The sequence below is a fragment of the Camelus bactrianus genome, chromosome X, assembly GCF_048773025.1.
Source record: "Camelus bactrianus isolate YW-2024 breed Bactrian camel chromosome X, ASM4877302v1, whole genome shotgun sequence".
Lineage (NCBI taxonomy): Eukaryota > Metazoa > Chordata > Mammalia > Artiodactyla > Camelidae > Camelus > Camelus bactrianus.
Genome location: NC_133575.1, coordinates 101,124,385 through 101,144,386, shown reverse-complemented (window position 1 = coordinate 101,144,386; position 20,002 = coordinate 101,124,385). Strand labels below are relative to the sequence as shown.

General features: G+C 39.0%; 1 protein-coding gene across 1 annotated transcript in view; it reads left to right on the top strand.

The window, feature by feature from the left end:
* The window catches only part of IGSF1 (immunoglobulin superfamily member 1), a 96,786-nt gene that overhangs the window by 61,916 nt on the left and 14,868 nt on the right, over nt 1-20,002 (top strand). Inside the window, exons 3-4 of the mRNA XM_074358991.1 lie at nt 18,896-18,978; nt 19,105-19,165. Coding sequence (XP_074215092.1) covers nt 18,896-18,978; nt 19,105-19,165 — 144 coding nt within the window. The remainder of the gene's footprint in view (nt 1-18,895; nt 18,979-19,104; nt 19,166-20,002) is intronic.

Below are 20,002 nucleotides of genomic sequence, written 5' to 3'. Positions count from 1 at the left end.
ATGCACACAACATGTAAGTACACACATATCTTCTCTTATCATTGTTCCTCATATAAATAAAAGACATCTCGTGATGCTAGGAGAATTATTATTTGGGGACAGTGGGCCAATAGTTTACCTTTCTGGGAAATGGTACGTAGGTGGGCTAAACAGAACCTTGTGGCCCTGCTAGACTGGATCACCACAAAACCTCATTTTCTTTATCCACCCCATTAACCTTAAGTTAAATTCACCTAGGTAATGACACTGTTGGTTTGCTTTATGTCAGGCATCCAGAAGCCTGATCATGCAGGTCTCTATGCCTTATTGCTTACAATAAGTCTTTTGATTAAATAAGTTTCAGTTCTAGTTCATCACTTGCATTTGATTTATTCTAGGAATCTTCCTTCACAGTCCTGAAAATACCCTCAGTTACAGCTTCTAGAAGTGACTTAATGCCCCAAACTGTGCTTTTAATAATTGAAATGCTTCACAAAAGATAAGTTGAAGTCCAAGCTCTGTAGGTGCCCCCACACTTACCTTTACACCTCTAAAAGAAGGTACTTCCCATCTCCAAAGCTCAAATCCCCCCAGGTTTTGCTGTTGGAACCTAATCTGTCTGGCTGGACTTCCTCACTGTCCCAGAACACCACTTGTCTAGTACCACCTCAGTTCCTTACTTGTCTACTCCATATACCCTCTCCACTGCAGAAGAAGATCATGACTGAGGCTTACTGGGGAGTTGGGAGGCGTGCTAAAACATATTGGCACCTTTTGAATGCACCAAACACTCTAGAGATGTGACACAGTCCTTAGGTGGCTTACCACAGCAGTGAAGTAGGGGAGGTGGAGTAGATTATAATGCTCATCACTCCCTTGAGAGTGTAAGAAAATTATCAGGATTCTTGGCAGTTCCTGTTTACCACTGAGAATCACTGTCATAAAACAAAACTGGAATAAAGTTGTCGGTTAGTGAATGTTTAACAAACAGCTCTCTGAGGGAAAAGAAAACCTGATTTATAGCATTTGTTTGTTCAGTGGTATAAATTCTCTGACCATGGCCAATTTCAAGCTACCAACATTATATTATTAAATAGTAGATTGAGATAAGATGCACACAATCAGTTCTCCTAAGCCAGTTGTAGCTAGCCCTAGCACATCACTGGGAAGAGACCACTTTTGCCCTGTGTTCCTCCTCGTTGGACTACTATAAGACAAATTTAACTTAAAAAGTCTCATCTCTTAAACCAGACTCAGTTACAAAGAAAGGCTCCCTAGACCATCCTGTGTACATACATGCCCTTTATGTCTCACTTCCTTTGAGCTCTACCTTCTTGAAGCTTTTCTAGCACTCCTGTTCCCCAACACAGTTTTTGTAAGAGAGTTACTCTTGTCTTCTCTCTAGGCTGAAAGCCTTTGGAGCTTATTAATCACATCAGTCCCACCTCTACACTTCATCATACTCCCTACTTCAATGTAGGCAGTATGTACTTAATAAAATCTTGTGTTTAACAGTTGTCTCATAATCCAAAAGAGGTGATTCTGAAGCTTTTGCAGGAGGAACCATTTTCCAGGCCCCCATGCTCAAGGAATCAAAGTGAAAAAGGGTATGGCTCAGGAATATTTTCTGGTATCACCACCTTCCAGGACAGTGACAGTGAGAGCTCCTACGCTACCCCTCCCCTAGATATCCCACCAGTTTAAGGGGATGGAGAATCAGAGGGGTTCTGGCCATTAGGAATAAGACTGACCATTCTCAAAACATTCTTGAAAGAGGAGTTGTTTAATATTATCCAACTCTAAAGTAATAAAACAGGAAAGAAACCCAGGCTTCTAGAAGTATGTGTGTGTGTGTGTGTGTGTGTGTCCATAGGGGAAGGCCAGCAGAGCCAACATCAAGATCTCAGCTAAGTCCCAGCCCCAGACTCTGTTGGCTTCTATCACCAGCTTTATAAACAGTGAGCCACTCGAGCTTTCTCTAAAAAAAGTTGGTCAGAGAACAAACATATCTCCTTCTGCAAGCAAGCTGCAAGGTCCAAGATGCAAAGAGGTAGCCTAGACATGGAGCTTCTAATACTTCAATTGCCAGCCATAGTTTGAATGAGGGGCTTCTATGAAGCCTGAATAATAAGTCCCTTCAGGATTCTACAGTGTCCCAGAGCAAAAACAAGAGTGAGTGGTATTCTCACCTACACAGTCTTAGTACTTTTTCAGGCTTCCATGTCCAGTTGTTGCAGAATCTGGACTCTAGATTCAGACTGTTGGTCCAAGAGCACAAGCTTCAGCCCAATGACTCACAGAGATCAGGAGGACGCTATCATTGTCTTTTATCTATATTATTAACAAAGCATTTGATTGGAGCTTTTCTATTTTACTAAGCATATTCACATCTGTTATTAAATTTTAATTTAAAAAATGTTTTGCTTTTATCATTTCAAGCATCCAATGCAGAGGCAACATAGGGTAGTGATTGAGAACATGGGACTTCTTTTTGCAATATATACAAATATTGAACCATTATGTTGTACACCTGAAACTAATATGTTGTGTGTCAATTATACCTCAATTTTTTAAAAGGAGTAAAAGAACTAAGAAGTTGCTCAGTTACACTGCATAAAGTTTTTGAATTATTTTCTAAATGACTATTTTTAATAAATACATTAAAATTAATAAAGGAGATTAATTACTTTTAAAAACATGGGACCATAGAACTGTGTGTACAGATTGCTTGGATGTGAATCCTAGCTCTGCTACTTCCTGGCTGCATTGGCTGTAGGCAATTTTTTTAGTGGCTCTGTGTTTCAGTTTCATCTGTAAAATGGGGCTCATACTGATAGCTATCTCCTAGTGCTGTTATTAGGATAAAATTAATTAATATTTATAAAGCACTTAGTGCCTGATACTATCATAGTGATTTCTATATACATATTTTGAAAATTGGCATGGATATTTCCACCATGACAGATAATAATTATCAGTATCATGTTCCAAAAAACCATCATGTTTGGCCAATTTTCTCTCCTAAATATTTCAGAAACCCTTGCTCTCCTCTCCTTCTTTACTTCCACTGCCATGATTTAGACACACAATAACAGAAAACTGCTTGCAGTTCTCTGTGCCTTACTTCCTGATCTTTCCTGCTGCACTCCTCTGAAACCCATGGCACACCCATCTTTGTCTATTGCCTACTTACTCTCTACAGACTCCTTTAGAGGGTAAACTGCCATTCTCCCTGGATTGTCAGGATCTAGAACAATGTCTGGCACAAAGAAAATACTCAACAAACATGTATTGAATTAATAGATGATTGGTTGCTGTGTCCAAGCCACTATGTAGTTGTTTATAGAGGGATTTCTTCAATGTCACCCAAAACTCTGTGTGATATTACTTACAATTATTATTCACATTTTACAAATAAGAAAACTGAGGCCTGGAGAGGTTAAATAACTTGCCTCAATACATCTATTTATATTCATATGGCTATTCTATTCTTTATGTGAAACCTGTAGTTTGTAATGGTGTGTAGGAACAGAGGATGCCAGGAAGCCACACTGATATCCCCAGTGCATGAGGATATGACATTCAATTTTCCCTATTAAAGAACTGTTACTTTATTTTTATGTAACTTGTTCTCAAATTATAGTATTTTTTCTTTAGATAATTTTTAATCTTCTATGAAAGTAAAAATTGTACCTAAAGAAAAATGTGGCTATTTCTTACAACAATCAATTAATCTGTGAGTCCACTGGATGCTATACTTTAATCCCATCCTATAATATATGTCAAGAGATTTGGTTAGTACCTTATCTGTACATAATCATTTCAAAAAGCTGTTCATGGTTGGGGCTGAAACCTGAATCCATACCCAAGGGTCCTGCAACATCACAGGCAGTACTGAGATATGATTCTAGCTCCAGGCAGCAGTGGTGGATTTGCTCTGCTGGTGCCTTTGTGGACTCACACCCCTAATATGAATGAGCAGTGTTCTGGCACATGGTGGGGGTGAGTTTGGCCTTTACAGTGGGTGTGCATGCCATACACAGATATGAGGCCGGGGTCTGCTCTGATGTTGTGGCACACCACTGATCCAGGTGTGTCACTGAATGCACACTATGGTGGGTCCTAGTGCCTGAAGTCAGCAGATCTGCACTGGTAGTTCTGCGGGCACAGAATCTGGGGGACACCAGAGTGGGTTGCCAACATTCCTCCAGCTGAGGAGGAGAAAAGGCAGTGTCAACAAAGTGTAACTTTGTAAGCCCACATTAACAAGTGACATACAACACCAGAGAGGGTGCTTCTCAATGGATATCTCCTGTGGAGGTATACCCATAGACTCCTCTTTCAGCTGAAGTGTTCCAACACAGCCTACTACACACCAGAGCTAAGAAACAGGTCTGGAAGCCTTTATTTCAACAACAGGGGAGCAGATTCAGCCCCTGTCAGGGCTGTGACAACCATAGAACAAAATGGAGTCCCTGCTCAACAACAACAATCAGGGCAGGCTCTGATTCCTACAACACCAACCACACCCCCAATCAAAAGGAGGACAGCCAACACACACAGAAGAAAGAAATGGCAACCATCCATACTGAAATAGCCCTCATGACAAAATTAGGATGCACAGTCTACACAAGAGCTCTCCCACTTAAAAAAAAAAAAGAGCCTTTCAAGACTACAGTGGATAACCAAGACTCCTAAAACCGTACAGCCAGAGAAATATAAGTAAAATGAAGAAGCAGAGGTACCACTCCCAATTAAAAGAACAGGAGAAGTCTTCTGAAAGAACAAATAGTGAAATAGACCTCCACATTCTACTAGGTCATGACTTCCAAAAGATGGTGATCAAAGTACTAAAGGAAATAAGAGAGACTATCAATAGAAATGCTGTTACTGTAAAAAGGAAATGGAAGCTACAAAGAGGAGCCAATTCCAAACAGAAAACTCAGTGGCTGAGATAAGAGCTGAGCTAAAGGCAGTCAAAAGCAGACTAGATAATGCAGAGGAATGAATAAGTGACTTAGAAGCAGGATAACAGAAATCATCCAATCAGACAAGCAGACAGAAAAGCAAATGAAAACAATATAAGGGAACTATGGGATAATAAAATATGCCAATCTACACATAATAAGGGTTCCAGAAGAAGAAACAGAAAAAGGGATTGAAAAGTTATTTGAAGAAATCATGACTGAAAACTTCCCAAACCTAAAGAAGGAATCAGATGCCCAAGTAAAGGAAGTACAGAGGATCCCCAACAAGAAGAACCCAAACAGACCTACACCAGGAAATATGAAGATGGCCAAAGTTAAAGATAAAGAAAGGATTCTAAGGCAGCAAGAGAAAAACAAAGAGTTAGTCCAAGGGAACCCCCATAAGGCTTCCAGCTGATTTCTCTACACAAACACTGCTGGCCAGAAGGGAGTGGCAAGATATATTCAGTGTCCTGAATGAGAAAAAGCTGCAACATAGGATACTCTACCCAGGAAGACTATTCTTTAGAATAGAAATAGAGATAAAGAATTTCACAGACAAGCAAAGACTAAAAGAATTCAGCAATACTAAATCTATCCTAAAAGAAATATTGAAAGGTATACTCTAAATAGAAAAGAAGCGGGGGAAGAGAGACAGTGGCAGAGTAGAAGGACTCTCATAGCTCATCCTCTCCCACAAATGCACAAAGACTCACATCCAGAGACCCACTCAGCCAACCAGAGCACCTGCAGAACTCCGAGAGAACATCGCCCTCTTCAAAAGATAGAGACACCAAAAATCTGGTAGGAGAAAAGGAAAAAAGAAAGAAGAAAAGGCAAAGCAGAGCGAGATGGGTCCCGCGGGGAGGGAGCAGCAAAGGAGGACTGGAGCTCCTTCGTTGGGTCTCCCCTCTCCAACTGAGAGGCCAGCAGGACAGAGAGGGAGCCTCTGAGGCTCAGATCTGTACAGACCAGCCCTTGACCGACAGATAACTTAAACAGGCACAGAGGGTCCCTGCAACACCCAGCCTGAGATGCGGGCTGGCAGCTGGGGGCAGGGCCAGGCTGCCCGAGCCGGGCAGAAGAGAAGGGCGTCTGCACTGAGGCAGCCCCAGGGGACTGCAAGGGGCTGTGTGCCATGGCTGTGGGTGCATAGGGCAGAATAACCTGGGACCTACATAAAACAACACGGTTGATGTGCCCTGGGGGGAAGGGTGCATATCCCAATTTCTGGAAACCCGAGGAAAGTTTTCGGGGGAAGAGAGGCAGGGCTCAGGCACAGCCGCCATATCCTCCGGCGCTTAGCATCCAGGCGGGGGTGGGGTGAAACCTGCATCCACATCTAAGGGCTTAGCAGCCTCAAAGGCCAGAGGGAGACTTGTCTACAGCCCGAGGCAGATAGGATCCTTCCATCCGGGTCCCTCAGAGAACTTGCTCCACCAAGACAAACAAGGAGCTGGGTTCTGGCCCGGCAGGGACAAGGCTGTTCCTCGGTCTTCCCCGAGCCCACCTGCAGAGCGCCAACCCGAGGCGGAGCACAGCAGCACAGAGCAGTGGAGCCACCAGCGCCAGGAGAGGGAAGGCAGCCCCCCGCCTTTCGGGCAGGAAAGCAACCCCTGACCACAGTGCTAGAAGGGGGCGTGACACACCCTCCTACCTGGCCAGTCTGCAACATCTGACTGTGTCATTGATAGGGGCAGTGACCCTCCCGCCCACAGCAAAGGAGAGCTGCACCTGAACCAGTGTTGGGAGGAGGCACAATCTGCTTGCCGACAGGCACTGGGAGCAGCACAGACGAGGGCGTCAATGAAGGGCCTCTGGAAACAGCAAGCTGAGCTTCCAAAACAGGACGAAGACAGAAAGACTTCACATTAAAAGCACACAGTATCCAGGAGAACACCGACAACCCCCCCTTTTCTTTTCTTTTCTTTTCTTGTTTTCTTAAATCTGTTTTTACCTGTTCTATTTTCTATTACCCTCTTAATTTTTACTTCTTAATTCATTTTTATTTCTCTTGGGTTTTGATGTTCTGTTATTGATTATACACAGGTTTAAAATACATCTTTTCATCTCTTCTCCTTTTTAAAAGGTTTTAAAAGGACATCTCACCTTGATTGCTATTCTGCTTCAACTTACTCTTCTATTATTCATTATACACTGTTTTCAAACCTTTTTTCTCCCTTCTTTTAAAATTCTTTCTCTCTCTCTCATTTTTTATTTTTTTCCTAAGTCTTATTCCTACATAGGCATTAGATAGATAAACTCCATAAAGACCACAATAGATAACTGATACTCCATAAACCACAGTGCCAGAGAGGTATGAGAAAGATGAAGAAGCAGAGAAATCATTCCCAATTAAAAGAACAAGAGAAATCCCCTGAAAGAACGATCAATGAAATAGACATCAATAGTCTACTAGATCAAGATTTCAAAAAAGGAGTCATCAAAGTGCTGAAGGAACTAAAAGAAATACTGTTTAGAGAAATAAAATATGTTAAAAATGAAATGGAAGCTATAAAGAAGAGCCAAGTAGAATGGGTAAATTCATTGACTGAGATGAGGAATGACCTAAAGCTGTGCAAAGCTAACTAGATAATGCAGAGGAATGAATTAGTGACCTAGAAGACAGGACAATTGAAAGCACCCAATCAGAAAAGCTACAAGATAAACAACTAAAAACTAATGAAAATAGCATAAGGGACCTATGGGATAATATAAAGCATGCCAATCTTCACATAACAGGGGTCCCAGAAGGGGAAGAAAGATCAAAGGGGATTGAAAAAGTTTTTGAAGAAATCATGACTGAAAACTTCCCAAACTTAAAGAAGGAATCAGATATCCAATTACAGGAAGCTCAGAGAGTTCTATACAGGAAGAACCCAAATAGACACACACCAAGACATAATCATAATCAAGATGGCCAGAGTCAAGGATAAAGAAATGATCCTAAAGGCAGCAAGAGAAAAGCAAAGAGTAAGTTACAAGTGAACCCCCATAAGGCTCTCAGCTGATTTCTCTACACAAACACTACAGGCCAGAAGGGAGTGGCAAGATTTATTCAAAGTCCAGAATGAAAAAAAGATTCAGCCTAGGATACTTTATCCAGCAAGGCTATCCTTTAGGATACAAGGAGAGATAAAGAATTTCACAGACAAGAAAAAGCTGCAGGAGTTTAGCAACACTAAACCCATGCTAAAAGAAATATTGAAAGGTCTACTCAAAAACAGAAAAGAAGCAGGATGCTACAGAAATGAGAAACTTACAACTGGAAAGGTGATAACTCATGAATTACAAATAAAATAAACATGAAATTATAAAAGAAGACATACAAATCATTGAGAGTGGGAGAGGGAGGCAGGGAAATATAGAATTTTTTTTCTTTCTTTCTTAAATCTTTTGTTCTTGGTAGGATGGGTTTGAGATCATGTTACTATCAGTTTAATAAAAACAGTTATAGTAATGGGCTAATAGATTTATGAAAAAGGGTAACCACAAGCCAAAAACTTACAAGGGGTCACAAAAATTAAATAAATTCCATGATAACACAAAGGAAAATTACCAAACCACAAAAGGAAGAAGAAAGGAAAAAGGAGGAAATACCAAATCAACTGCAAAGATAAGTTCAAAATGGCAATAAACACACATCTATCATTAATTACTGTAAATGTTAATGGACTAAATGCTCCAGTCAAAAGACACAGAGTGGCAGACTGGATAATAAAGCAACAACCTTCAATATGCTGCATACAAGAGACCCCCTTTAGGGAGAAGGACACATATAGATTGAGAGTGAAAGCATGGAAAAGGATATTCCATGGAAATGGAAAAGCCAAAAAAGCAGGTGTTGCACTACTGATTTCAGACAAAGTAGACTTTAAAACAAAGGCCATAAAGAAAGATAAAGAAGGACATTTTATAATGATTAAAGGAGTGATACAAGATGAAGATATTACACTTGTCAATATATATGCACCCAATATAGGAGCACCTAAGTACATAAAACAATTACTAACAGAGATAAAGGGGGATAATGATGGGAATACAATCATAGTTGGAGATTTTAACACTGCATTAACATCACTAGACAGATCTTCTAGACAGAAAATAAATAAGGCAACAGAGAAATTAAATAATACAATAGAAAAAATAGATTTGGTGGATATTTTCAGAGCATTACACCCCCCCCAAAATAGGATATACATTCTTTTCAAGTGCACATGGAACATTTTCCAGGATTGATCATGTACTTGGGCACAAAAGAAACCTCAACAATTTTAAGAAAATAGAAATTATATCAAGCATCTTACTGACCACAATTTCATGAAACTAGAAATCAACAACAGAGAAACAAAGGAGAAAAAAAGGAAAGCATGAAGATTAAAAAATACGGTATTAAAAAAACAATGGGTCAATGAGAAAATCAAAGCTGAAATTAAAAAATACCTTGAACTAAATGACAATGAAAGCACAACCACTCAAAATCTATGGGATACAGCAAAGGCAGTGCTAAGAGGGAAGTTTATAGTAATACAGGCTTCCTCAAAAAAGAAGAACAATATTGAATAAACAATTTAACCCAATAGCTGAATGAAATAGAAAAAAAAAGAACAAAAAGCCCCAAAAGGCAGCAGAAGGAAGGAAATTATAAAGATTAGGGAGGAAATAAATACAATAGAGATTAACAAGACCATAGGAAAAATCAACCAAACCAAAAGCTGGTTTTTTGAAAAAGTAAATAAAATCGACAAACCTCTGGCAAAACTCACAAAGAAAAAAGAGAGAACACAAATTAGCAAAATAAGAAAGGAAAATGGAGAAATTACAATAAATAACATAGAAATATAGAATATCACACGAGAATATTATGAAAAACTGTATGAACCAAATTGGATAACCTAGAGGAGATGGACAAGTTTCTGGAAACATACAGTCCACCAAGACTGAATGAAGAAGAAACTGACCACTTGAACAAACTGATCACTAGAAATGGAAACGAAATAGCAATAGAAAACATCCCTACAAATAAAAGTCCAGGATCGGACGGCTTCACTGGGGAATTCTACCAAACATAAAAAGAAGAACTCATACCAGTCCTTCTCAAACTCTTCCAGAAGACTGAAAAGGAGGGAATACTCCCAAACTCATTCTATGAAGCCACCATCACCCTGATACCAAAACCAGGCAAAGACACTACCAAAAATGAGAATTATAGGCCAATATCACTGATGAACATAGACACCAACATCCTCACCAAAATATTAGCAAATAGAATCCAAAACACATACAAAAGATTATACATCATGATCAAGTGGGGTTCATCCCAGGGACACAAGGGTGTTTCAACATACACAAATCAATCAGTGTAATACATCACATCAACAAGAGAAAGGACAAAAATCACATGACCATCTCAATAGTTGCAGAAAAAGCATTTGATGAAATTTAACACCCATTTATGATAACTCTTACCAAAGTGGGTATTGAGGGAACATTTCTCAACATAATAAAAGCTATATATGACAAACCTACAGCCAGCATAGTACTCAATGGTGAAAAACTCAAAAGCTTCCCCCTAAAATCTGAGACAAGACAAGGCTGCCCACTATCACCACTCCTATTCAACATAGTCCTGGAAGCCCTAGCCACAGCAATCAGGCAAGAGAGAGAAATAAAAAGGGTCCAAATTGAAAAAGAAGAGGTAAAAGTGTACTATATGTCGATGACATGTTACTATATATAGAAAACCCAAAAAGGTCCGCACAAAAACTACTACAGCTGATCGAAGAATTCAGCAAGGTAGCAGGTTGCAAGGTACCAGGTTACAAAGTTAACTTTCAAAAATCCGTTCTATTTCTTTACACTAATGAGGAATCAATAGAAAAAGAATATAAAGAAGCACTCCCCTTTAAAATAGCACCCAAACTAATAAAATATCTGGGAATAAATCTAACCAAGGAGGTGAAAGAATTATACACGGAAAACTATAAACCATTGATTAAGGAAATTAAAGAAGACTTTAAAAAATGGAACGATAGCCCATGCTCTTGGATTGGAAGAATCAATATTGTTAAAATGGTCACACTGCCCAAGGCAATCTACAGATTTAATGCAATCCCTATCAAATTACCCAGGACATATTTCACAGAACTAGAACAAATCATAATAAAATTTATATGGAACCACAAAAGACCTAGAATTGCCAAAGCATTACTGAAGAGAAAGAAAGAGGCTGGAGGAATAACACCCCCTCAGACTTCAGACAATACTATAGAGCTACAGTCATCAAGACAGCATGGTATTGGTACAAAAACAGACATATAGACCAATGGAACAGAATAGAGACCCCAGAAATGAACCCACAAACTTTTGGTCAACTAATCTTCAACAAAGGAGGCAAGAATATACAATGGAATAAAGACAGTCTCTTCAGCAAATGGTGTTGGGAAAACTGGACAGCAGCATGGAAAGCAATGAAGCTAGAACACTCCCTTACACCATACACAAAAATAAACTCAAAATGGATCAAAGACTTAAACATAAGGCAAGATACAATAAACCTCCTAGAGGAAAATAAAGGCAAAACATTACCTGATATACATCTCAGAAATGTTCTCCTTGAAGAAATAAAAGCAAGAATAAACAAATGGGACCTAATGAAACTTACAAGCTTCTGCACAGCAAAGGAAACCATAAGTGAAACAAAAAGACAACCTACGGAATGACAAAATATTTTTGCAAATGAAACCGAGAAAGGCTTGATCTCCAGAATATATAAGCAGCTCATATGACTCAATAAGAAGAAAATAAACAACCCAATCCAAAAATGGGCAAAAGACCTAAACAAGCAATTCTCCAAGGAAGACATACAAATGATCAATAGGCACATGAAAAAATGCTGAACATCACTAATTATCAGAGAAATGCAAATCAAAACTATAATGAGGTATCACCTCACACCAGTCAGAATGGCCGTCATTCAAAAATCCACAAATGACAAATGCTGGAGAGGCTGTGGAGAAAAGGGAACCCTCCTACACTGCTGGTGGGAATGCAGTTTGGTGCAGCCACTGTGGAAAACAGTATGGAGATTCCTCAAGACTAGGAATAGACTTACCATATGACCCAGGAATCCAGCTCCTGGGCATATATCCAGAAGGAACCTTACTTCAGGATGACACCTGCACCCCAATGTTCATAGCAGCATTATTTACAATAGCCAAAACATGGAAACAGCCTAAATGTCCATCAACAGGTGACTGGATAAAGAAGAAGTGGTATATTTATACAATGGAATACTACTCAGCCATAAAAACTGACAACATAACGCCATTTGCAGCAACATGGATGCTCCTGGAGAATCATTCTAAGTGAAGTAAGCCAGAAAGAGAAAGAAAAATACCATATGAGATCGTCATATGTGGAATCTAAAATAAAAACAAACATATAAACAAACAAAGCATAAATACAGAACAGAAATAGACTCATTGACATAGAATACAGACTTGTGGTTGCCAAGGGGGTGGGGGGTGGGAAGAGATAGACTGGGATTTCAAAATTGTAGAATAGATAAACAAGAGTATACTGTATAGCACAGGGAAATATATGCAGGATCATATTATAGCTCACAGAGTAAGGAATGTGACAATGAATACATATATGTTCATGTATAATTGAAAAATTGTGCTCTACACTGGAATTTGACACAACATTGTAAAATGATTATAAATCAATAAAAATATTTTTTAAAAAATAAATAAATAAATATAAAAGAAGCATGATGTTATAGAAAGGAGAAAACCATAATTGGAAATGTTATAACTACAATGAGTGGCAATAGAATAATCATGAAGATGTTAAAGAGGACATGAAAATCATAAATGGTGGAAGAGGAGAGAAATAAAATGTAGATTTTCTTTTCGTTCTTCTTAGATGTGTTTTAGCCCATATGATTACCATTCTAAAGGAAACAGATATAGTAATAGGTTAACATATTTAAAAAACATGTTAACCACAAATCAAAAGCATACATTAGAGTCTCAAAAACCAAAAGGAAACCAAGCTAATACAAAAGAAAATTATCTAACCACATACACACACAAAGAAAGAAACAAAGAAGAAACAGCAAATCAACTGTAAAGCAAAGTTTAAAATGGCAATAAACACACATCTATCAATAATTACCATAAATTTCAATGGACTAAATACTCCAATCAAAAGACATAGGGTGGCAGATTGGATAATAAAACAAGAGCTTACAATATGCTGCCTACAGGATACCCACTTCAGAGTGAAAGACACACATAGATTTAAAGTGAAAGGATGGAAAAAGATATTTCATGCAAATGGGAATTACAGGAAAACTGGAGTAGCAATGCTCATATCAGACAAAATAGACTTTAAAACAAAGGCCATAAAGACAGATAAAGAAGGACAGTATATAATGATTAAAGGAGTGATACAAGAAAAGGATATTACACATGTTAACATATATGCACCCAATATAGAAGCATCTAAATATATAAAACAAATACTAACAGACATAAAGGGAGAGATTGATGGCAACACAATAATAGTACAAGACTTTAACACTCCCACTAACATCATTGGACAGAACTTCCAGATAGAAAATCAATGAGGCAAAAGAGATACTAAATGACACAGTAGAACAGTTGGACTTGACTGATATTTTAGGACATTACAGACCCCCCCCAAACAGAATATACATTCTTTTCAAGTGTGCATGGAGCATTTGCTAGGATATACCACACACTGGGACACAAAAGAAGCCTGAACAAATTTAAGAGGATAGAAATTATTTCAAGCATCTTCTTTGACCACAATGGCATGATACTAAAAATCAACCACAGAAAGAGAAACAAGAAAAAAATGATGGCATGGAGACTAAACACCATGCTACCCCAAAATCCAATGGGTCAATGATAAAACCAAAGAAGAAATTTAAAAATATCTTGCAACAAATGACAATGAAAACACAACAGCACAAAATCTATGGCATGCAGTAAAAGCAGTCCTGAGAGGGAAGTTCATAAGTGATACAGGCATTCCTCAAAAAACATGAATGCTCTCAAACAACCTAAACTACCACCTAAAAGAATTTTAAGAAGAAGAACAAACAAAACCTGAAGTCAGCAGAAGGAAAGAAATAATAAAGATCAGGGAGGAAATAAGTAAAATAGAGATTAAAAAACAATAGAAAAAAATCAATCAAACAATGAGCTGGTTTTTGTTAAAGATTAAACAAAATTGACAAATTTCTGGCCAGGCACACCAAGGGAAAAAGAGAGAGGTCATAAATAAACAAAATAAAAAAGGAAAATGGAGAAATTACAACCAGCACCACAGAAATACAGAAAACCATAAGAGAATATTATGAACAATTATCTGACAATAAATTGGACAACTTAGAAGAAATGGACAAGCTTCTAGAAACATATAGTCCACCAAAACTGAATCAAAAATAACTATATCATTTGAACAGACTGATCACTAGAAGTGAAATAGAATCAGCAATAAACAGCCTCCCTGAAAACAAAAGTCCAAGGCCAGAAGGCTTCACTAGGGAATTCTACCAAACATACAAAGAACTCATACCAATACTTCTCTAACTCTTTCAAAAGATTGAAGAGGAAGGAATACTCCCAAACTCATTCTATCAAGCCACCATTACCCTGATACCAAAACCAGACAGACACTACCAAAAAACAAAATTACAGACCAATATCATTGATGAACATAGATGCAAAAATCCTCAAGAAAACACTAGCAAACAGAATCCAACAGCACATTATAAAGATCATATACCATAATCAAATTGGACTCATCCTAGGGACACAAGGATGGCTCAACATATGCAAATCAATCAACATCCATTTATTATAAAAAACTCTTACCAAAGTGGGTATAGAGGGAGTATATCTCAACATAATAAAAGCTATTTATGACAAACCTACAGCCAGCATAATACTCAATGGTGAAAAACTGAAAGTCTTCCCACTAAAATTTGGAGCAAAACAAGGATTCTCACTCTCACCACTTCTATTCAACATAGTTTTGGAAGTCCTAGCCACAGCAATCAGGCAAAAAAAGAAATAAAAGTGATCCAAATTGGAAGAGAAGAGGTAAAATTGTCATTATATGCAGGTGACATGATACTATATATAGAAAGCCCTAAAAGCTCCACACAAAAATACTAGAGCTGGTAAAAGAATTTGGCAAGGTAGCAGGATAAAAGATTAAGATACAAAACCAGTTGCATTTCTTTACACTAACAATGAATTAACAGGAAAAGAAAGTAAAGAAACAATCTCTTTTAAAATTGCATCCAAAACAATACTTAAATATAAATCTGCATAAAGAAGTGAAAGACTTATACATGGAGAACTACAAAACATTGATTAAGGAAATTAAAGATGACTTACAAAAAAGGAAAGTTATCCCATGCTCTTGGATTGGAAGGATCAATATTGTTAAAATGGTCATACTGCCCAAGGCAATCTACAGATTTAATATGATTCCTATCAAATTACCCAGGACGTTTTTCACAGAAAAAGAACAAATAATCCTTAAATTTATATGGAATCACAAAAGACCCAAAATTGCCAAAGCAATATTGAAGAAAAAGAACAAAGCTGGAGAATAGCCCTTGCAGACTTCAGGCAATACTGCAGAGTTGCAGTAATCAAAACAGCGTGTTATTGGCATAAAAACAAACATATGAATCAATGGAATAGAATAGAGAGCCTAGAAATAAACCCTCAAACTTTTGGTCAGTTGGTCTTCAACAAAGGAGGCAAGAATATACAATGGAGAAAAGGCATTCTCTTCAGCAAGCGGTGTTGGGAAAACTGGATAGCAGCGTGTAAATAAATGAAGTTAGAACACTCCTTCATACATACACAAAAATAAACTCAAAATGGCTTAAAGAAAAGACATGATAAATCTCCTAGAAGAAAACACAGGCAAAACATTCTCTGACATAAATCTTAGTAATGTTCTCCTAGGGCAGTCTAACCAGGCAATAGAAATAAAAGCAAAAATAAACAAGTGAGACCTAATGAAACTTACAAGCTTCTGCACAGCAAAGGAAACCAGAAGTAAAACAAGAAGAAAACCTACGGAATGGGAGAAAATTTTTACAAGTGAAACCGACAAAGGCTTGATCTCCAGAATATATAAGCAGCTCATATGACTCAATAAGAAAAAAATAAACAACCCAATCCAAAAATGGGCAGAAGACCTAAACAAGCAATTCTCCAAGGAAGACATACAAATGATCAAAAAGCACATGAAAAAATGCTCAATATCACTAATTATCAGAGAAATGCAAATCAAAACTACAATGAGGTATCACCTCACACCAGTCAGAATGGCCGTCATTCAAAAATCCACAAATGACAAATGCTGGAGAGGCTGTGGAGAAAGGGGAACCCTCCTACACTGCTGGTGGGAATGCAGTTTGCTGCAGCCACTATGGAAAACAGTGTGGAGATTCCTCAAAAGACTAGGAATAGACTTACCATATGACCCAGGAATCCCACTCCTGGGCTTGTATCCAGAAGGAAATCTACTTCAGGATGACACCTGCACCCCAATGTTCATAGCAGCACTATTTACAATAGCCAAAACATGGAAACAGCCTAAATGTCCATCAACAGGTGATTGGATAAAGAAGAAGTGGTATATTTATGCAATGGAATACTACTCAGCCATAAAAACCGACAACATAATGCCATTTGCAGCAACATGGATGCTCCTGGAGAATGTCATTCTAAGTGAAGTAAGCCAGAAACAGAAAGAAAAATACCATATGAGATCGCTCATATGTGGAATCTAAAAAACAAAAACAAAAACAAACAAACAGACAAAAACAAAGCGTAAATACAGGACAGAAATAGACTCACAGACAGAGAATACAGACTTGTGGTTGCCAGGGGGGTGGGGGGTGGGAAGAGATAGACTGGGATTTCAAAATTGTAGAATAGATAAACAAGATTACACTGTATAGCACAGGGAAATATACACAAAATGTTATGATAACTCACAGAGAAAAAAATGTGACAATGAGTGTGTATATGTCCATGAATGACTGAAAAATTGTGCTGAACACTGGAATTTGACACAACATTGTAAAATGATTATAAATCAATAAAAAATGTTAAAAAATAAAACAAGTGGGGCCTAATTAAACTTATAAGCTTCTGCACAGCAAGGGAAACCATAAGAAAAACAAAATGAAAACTTACAAATGGGAGAGAATATTTGCAAATGATATGAGTGACAAATAATAACAACAAAAAAACCACAATCCAAAAACTGGCAGAAGACCTAAACAAGTAATTCTCCAATGAAGACACAAATGACCAATAGGCACATGAGAAAATGCTCAATATCACTAATTATCAGAGAAATGCAAATCAATGAGGCATCATCTCACACCATTCAGAATGGCCATCATTCAAAAGTCCACAAACAGTAGATGCTGGAGAGGGTGTGGAGAAAAAGGAACCCTCCTACCTTGTTGGTGGGAAGGTAGTTTGGTGCAGCTGTTACAGAAAACAGTATGGAGAATCATCAAAAGACTAAAAACAGACTTACCGTATGATTCAGCAGTCCCACTCCTGGGCATATATCTGGAGGAAACTCTAATTATAAAAGATACATGCACCCCAATATTCATAGCAGCATTATATACAAAAGCCAAGACATGGAAACAACCTAAATGTCCACCTTCAGATGACTGGATAAAGAAGCTGTGGTATATTAATACAATGGAATACTACTCAGCCATAACAAAGAATAAAATAATGCCATTTGCAGCAACATGGATGGACTTGGAGAATGTCATTCTAAGTGAAGTAAGCCAGAAAGAGAAAGAAAAATACTATATGGTATTACTCATATGTAGAATCTAAAATAGAAAGAAAAAAGAATACATTAATGAACTTATCTACAAAACAGAAACAGACTCACAGACATAGAGAACAAACTTATGGTTACTGGGGGGAAGGGAGTGGGAAGGAATAAACTGGTTATTTGTGATTTGCAAATATTAACTACTATATATGATAGTACTATATATGATGGATAAACAACGTTTCTTCTGTATAGCACAGGGAACTATATTCAATATCTTGTTGTAACCTATAATGAAAAAGAATATGAAAAAGAATATATGTATGACTGAAATATTATGCTGTACACCAGAAATTGACACCTTGTAAACAGACTATACTTCAATTTTTTAAAAAAGTCATTCATTGTCAACTAAATTTAGAAAGGTGTCTACATCATTGAAATCATGTTTCTATAGGGCATTTGGGGAAAGATTTCCAGATTAATAGTTAATGGTAGTAGTAATGGTAGTGGTAGCAGCAGCAGCAGCTACCATTCATTGAGCGCCTACCATGTACCAGGCCTACTGGTCTGTAAGTTTCACTTGCATCACTCCCGGAAGCCCTGTGCAATTACTTCTGTTTTCGTTGTTGTTGTTTCATTCTACAAACGGGGAAACGGGACCTCAGAGAGTTTACTTCATTTTCTTTAGGACGCAGCTATTGAATAATGGAACCAGACTGAAATCCAAATTTGTATGTCTCTGAAGCCTGGACTTTTATCCCAAGCTGGACTTTGAAGGCTTCCCAAGTTACTTAACCCCCTCTGAGATTTGAAATAATGGATGCTCAAGGCTCACAGGCACATAGTAGGCGTTTAAGTCCTGGTGGTGGTGTTTATGCATAAGTGGGGTATTAAATGAGCAGAGGAAGATCTGAGATCCCTTTAAAGGCATCGGGGAACTGGCGAGGAGGGATCTACAGCTTTGGCAGTCTTAAGAGCTGGCCGTCTCCCCTCCAGAGTACAATGACACAATGAAGCTCTTAGCGACAGGCGAGGGGGCAGGGGCCTGAATTTGGCTCCAGCAACCTCTGCAGGGAATCCAGAGAGAGGCGGGAGCTGGGAGGGGCGTGGAAATCCCGGTGGTCAGAGGACTGCCGGTGTCAGGGAGTTTGTGTAGGTGGGCTCCCAGAGGCGAGCGGAGGGAGGGGAGGAGGTTGGAGCCGCCTCGCTGGCGGAGGAGAGAAGGAGGCGGGGCCCTGAGCCTGAGAGGCTGTCCTTAGACTGCTTTTCCCGTGCCGGGCAGTTTGCTGCATCTGGAGGAGCTCACTGGAGAATCTCCAACAGCGAGCGGGCCTTCAACTACCGTAAGTACCTGCAAATGAGCGCATAGTCCAGTGGCTGAAGATTAAATACTGCCCATCAGCTCCTAAATCAAACCCCGAAATAATCTCCCTGCTGTAATTAATTGCCGTAAATCTAAATGCTCCCCAGTCTGTGTCCCCCCACCCCCTTCATCTCTCCCTTTCTCTTTCCCTCCCCGGAACCTAGCTATGCCTCGCTGAGAATCTCCGGGCACTGTAAATATCTTCCCCTTTCCTTCTCAGTCTTCCCTCCAAACCTTTAGCGGAGCATGTACCCGGCACCCTGCCGAGCCAAACCCTTTTGATTCCCAGAGACCTCAAAGCTATGCAGGGGGCGAGCCATTAGACATTTCGGGTATGTCACCCTCTAAAGCACTGCAGCACTGCCTAAGGGTGGGGAAAGTGCTCGGGGTGGAGTAGAAGGGAAGGGTGAAAAGGCTAGACTGCCGAAGTTGGGGGAGTGGGTGTGTGTGGGGAGGGTGACAGGCCAAAATGGGCGTGGCCAATTAACCTGAAGCTTGCAGCTGCTTCCAAAAGAAGATTCATCGTTTTCGCTGGATAGAAATGATAGCGTTTCCTTAGTAGGTTGGAGAGGGAGCAGCCATCAGCTTGCCTTATTCCACTCAAGCCCCCAGAAAATGAAACCCTGGTGTATGGGACCAAGTGGCGGGGCTGGAATCTCAGATGGCATTCCCGGGCAGAATCCCAGGTTCAACCATTCCCTTGGCAGTAAAATCTAAGTTCCCCCAATAAATTCTGGCTCAAGGCCTCAGGGGAAAAAAGCAACAGGGTGGCACCCAAGCCTGGGCCTGGGCCTGACTGTGAGAGGAGTAGGGGCAA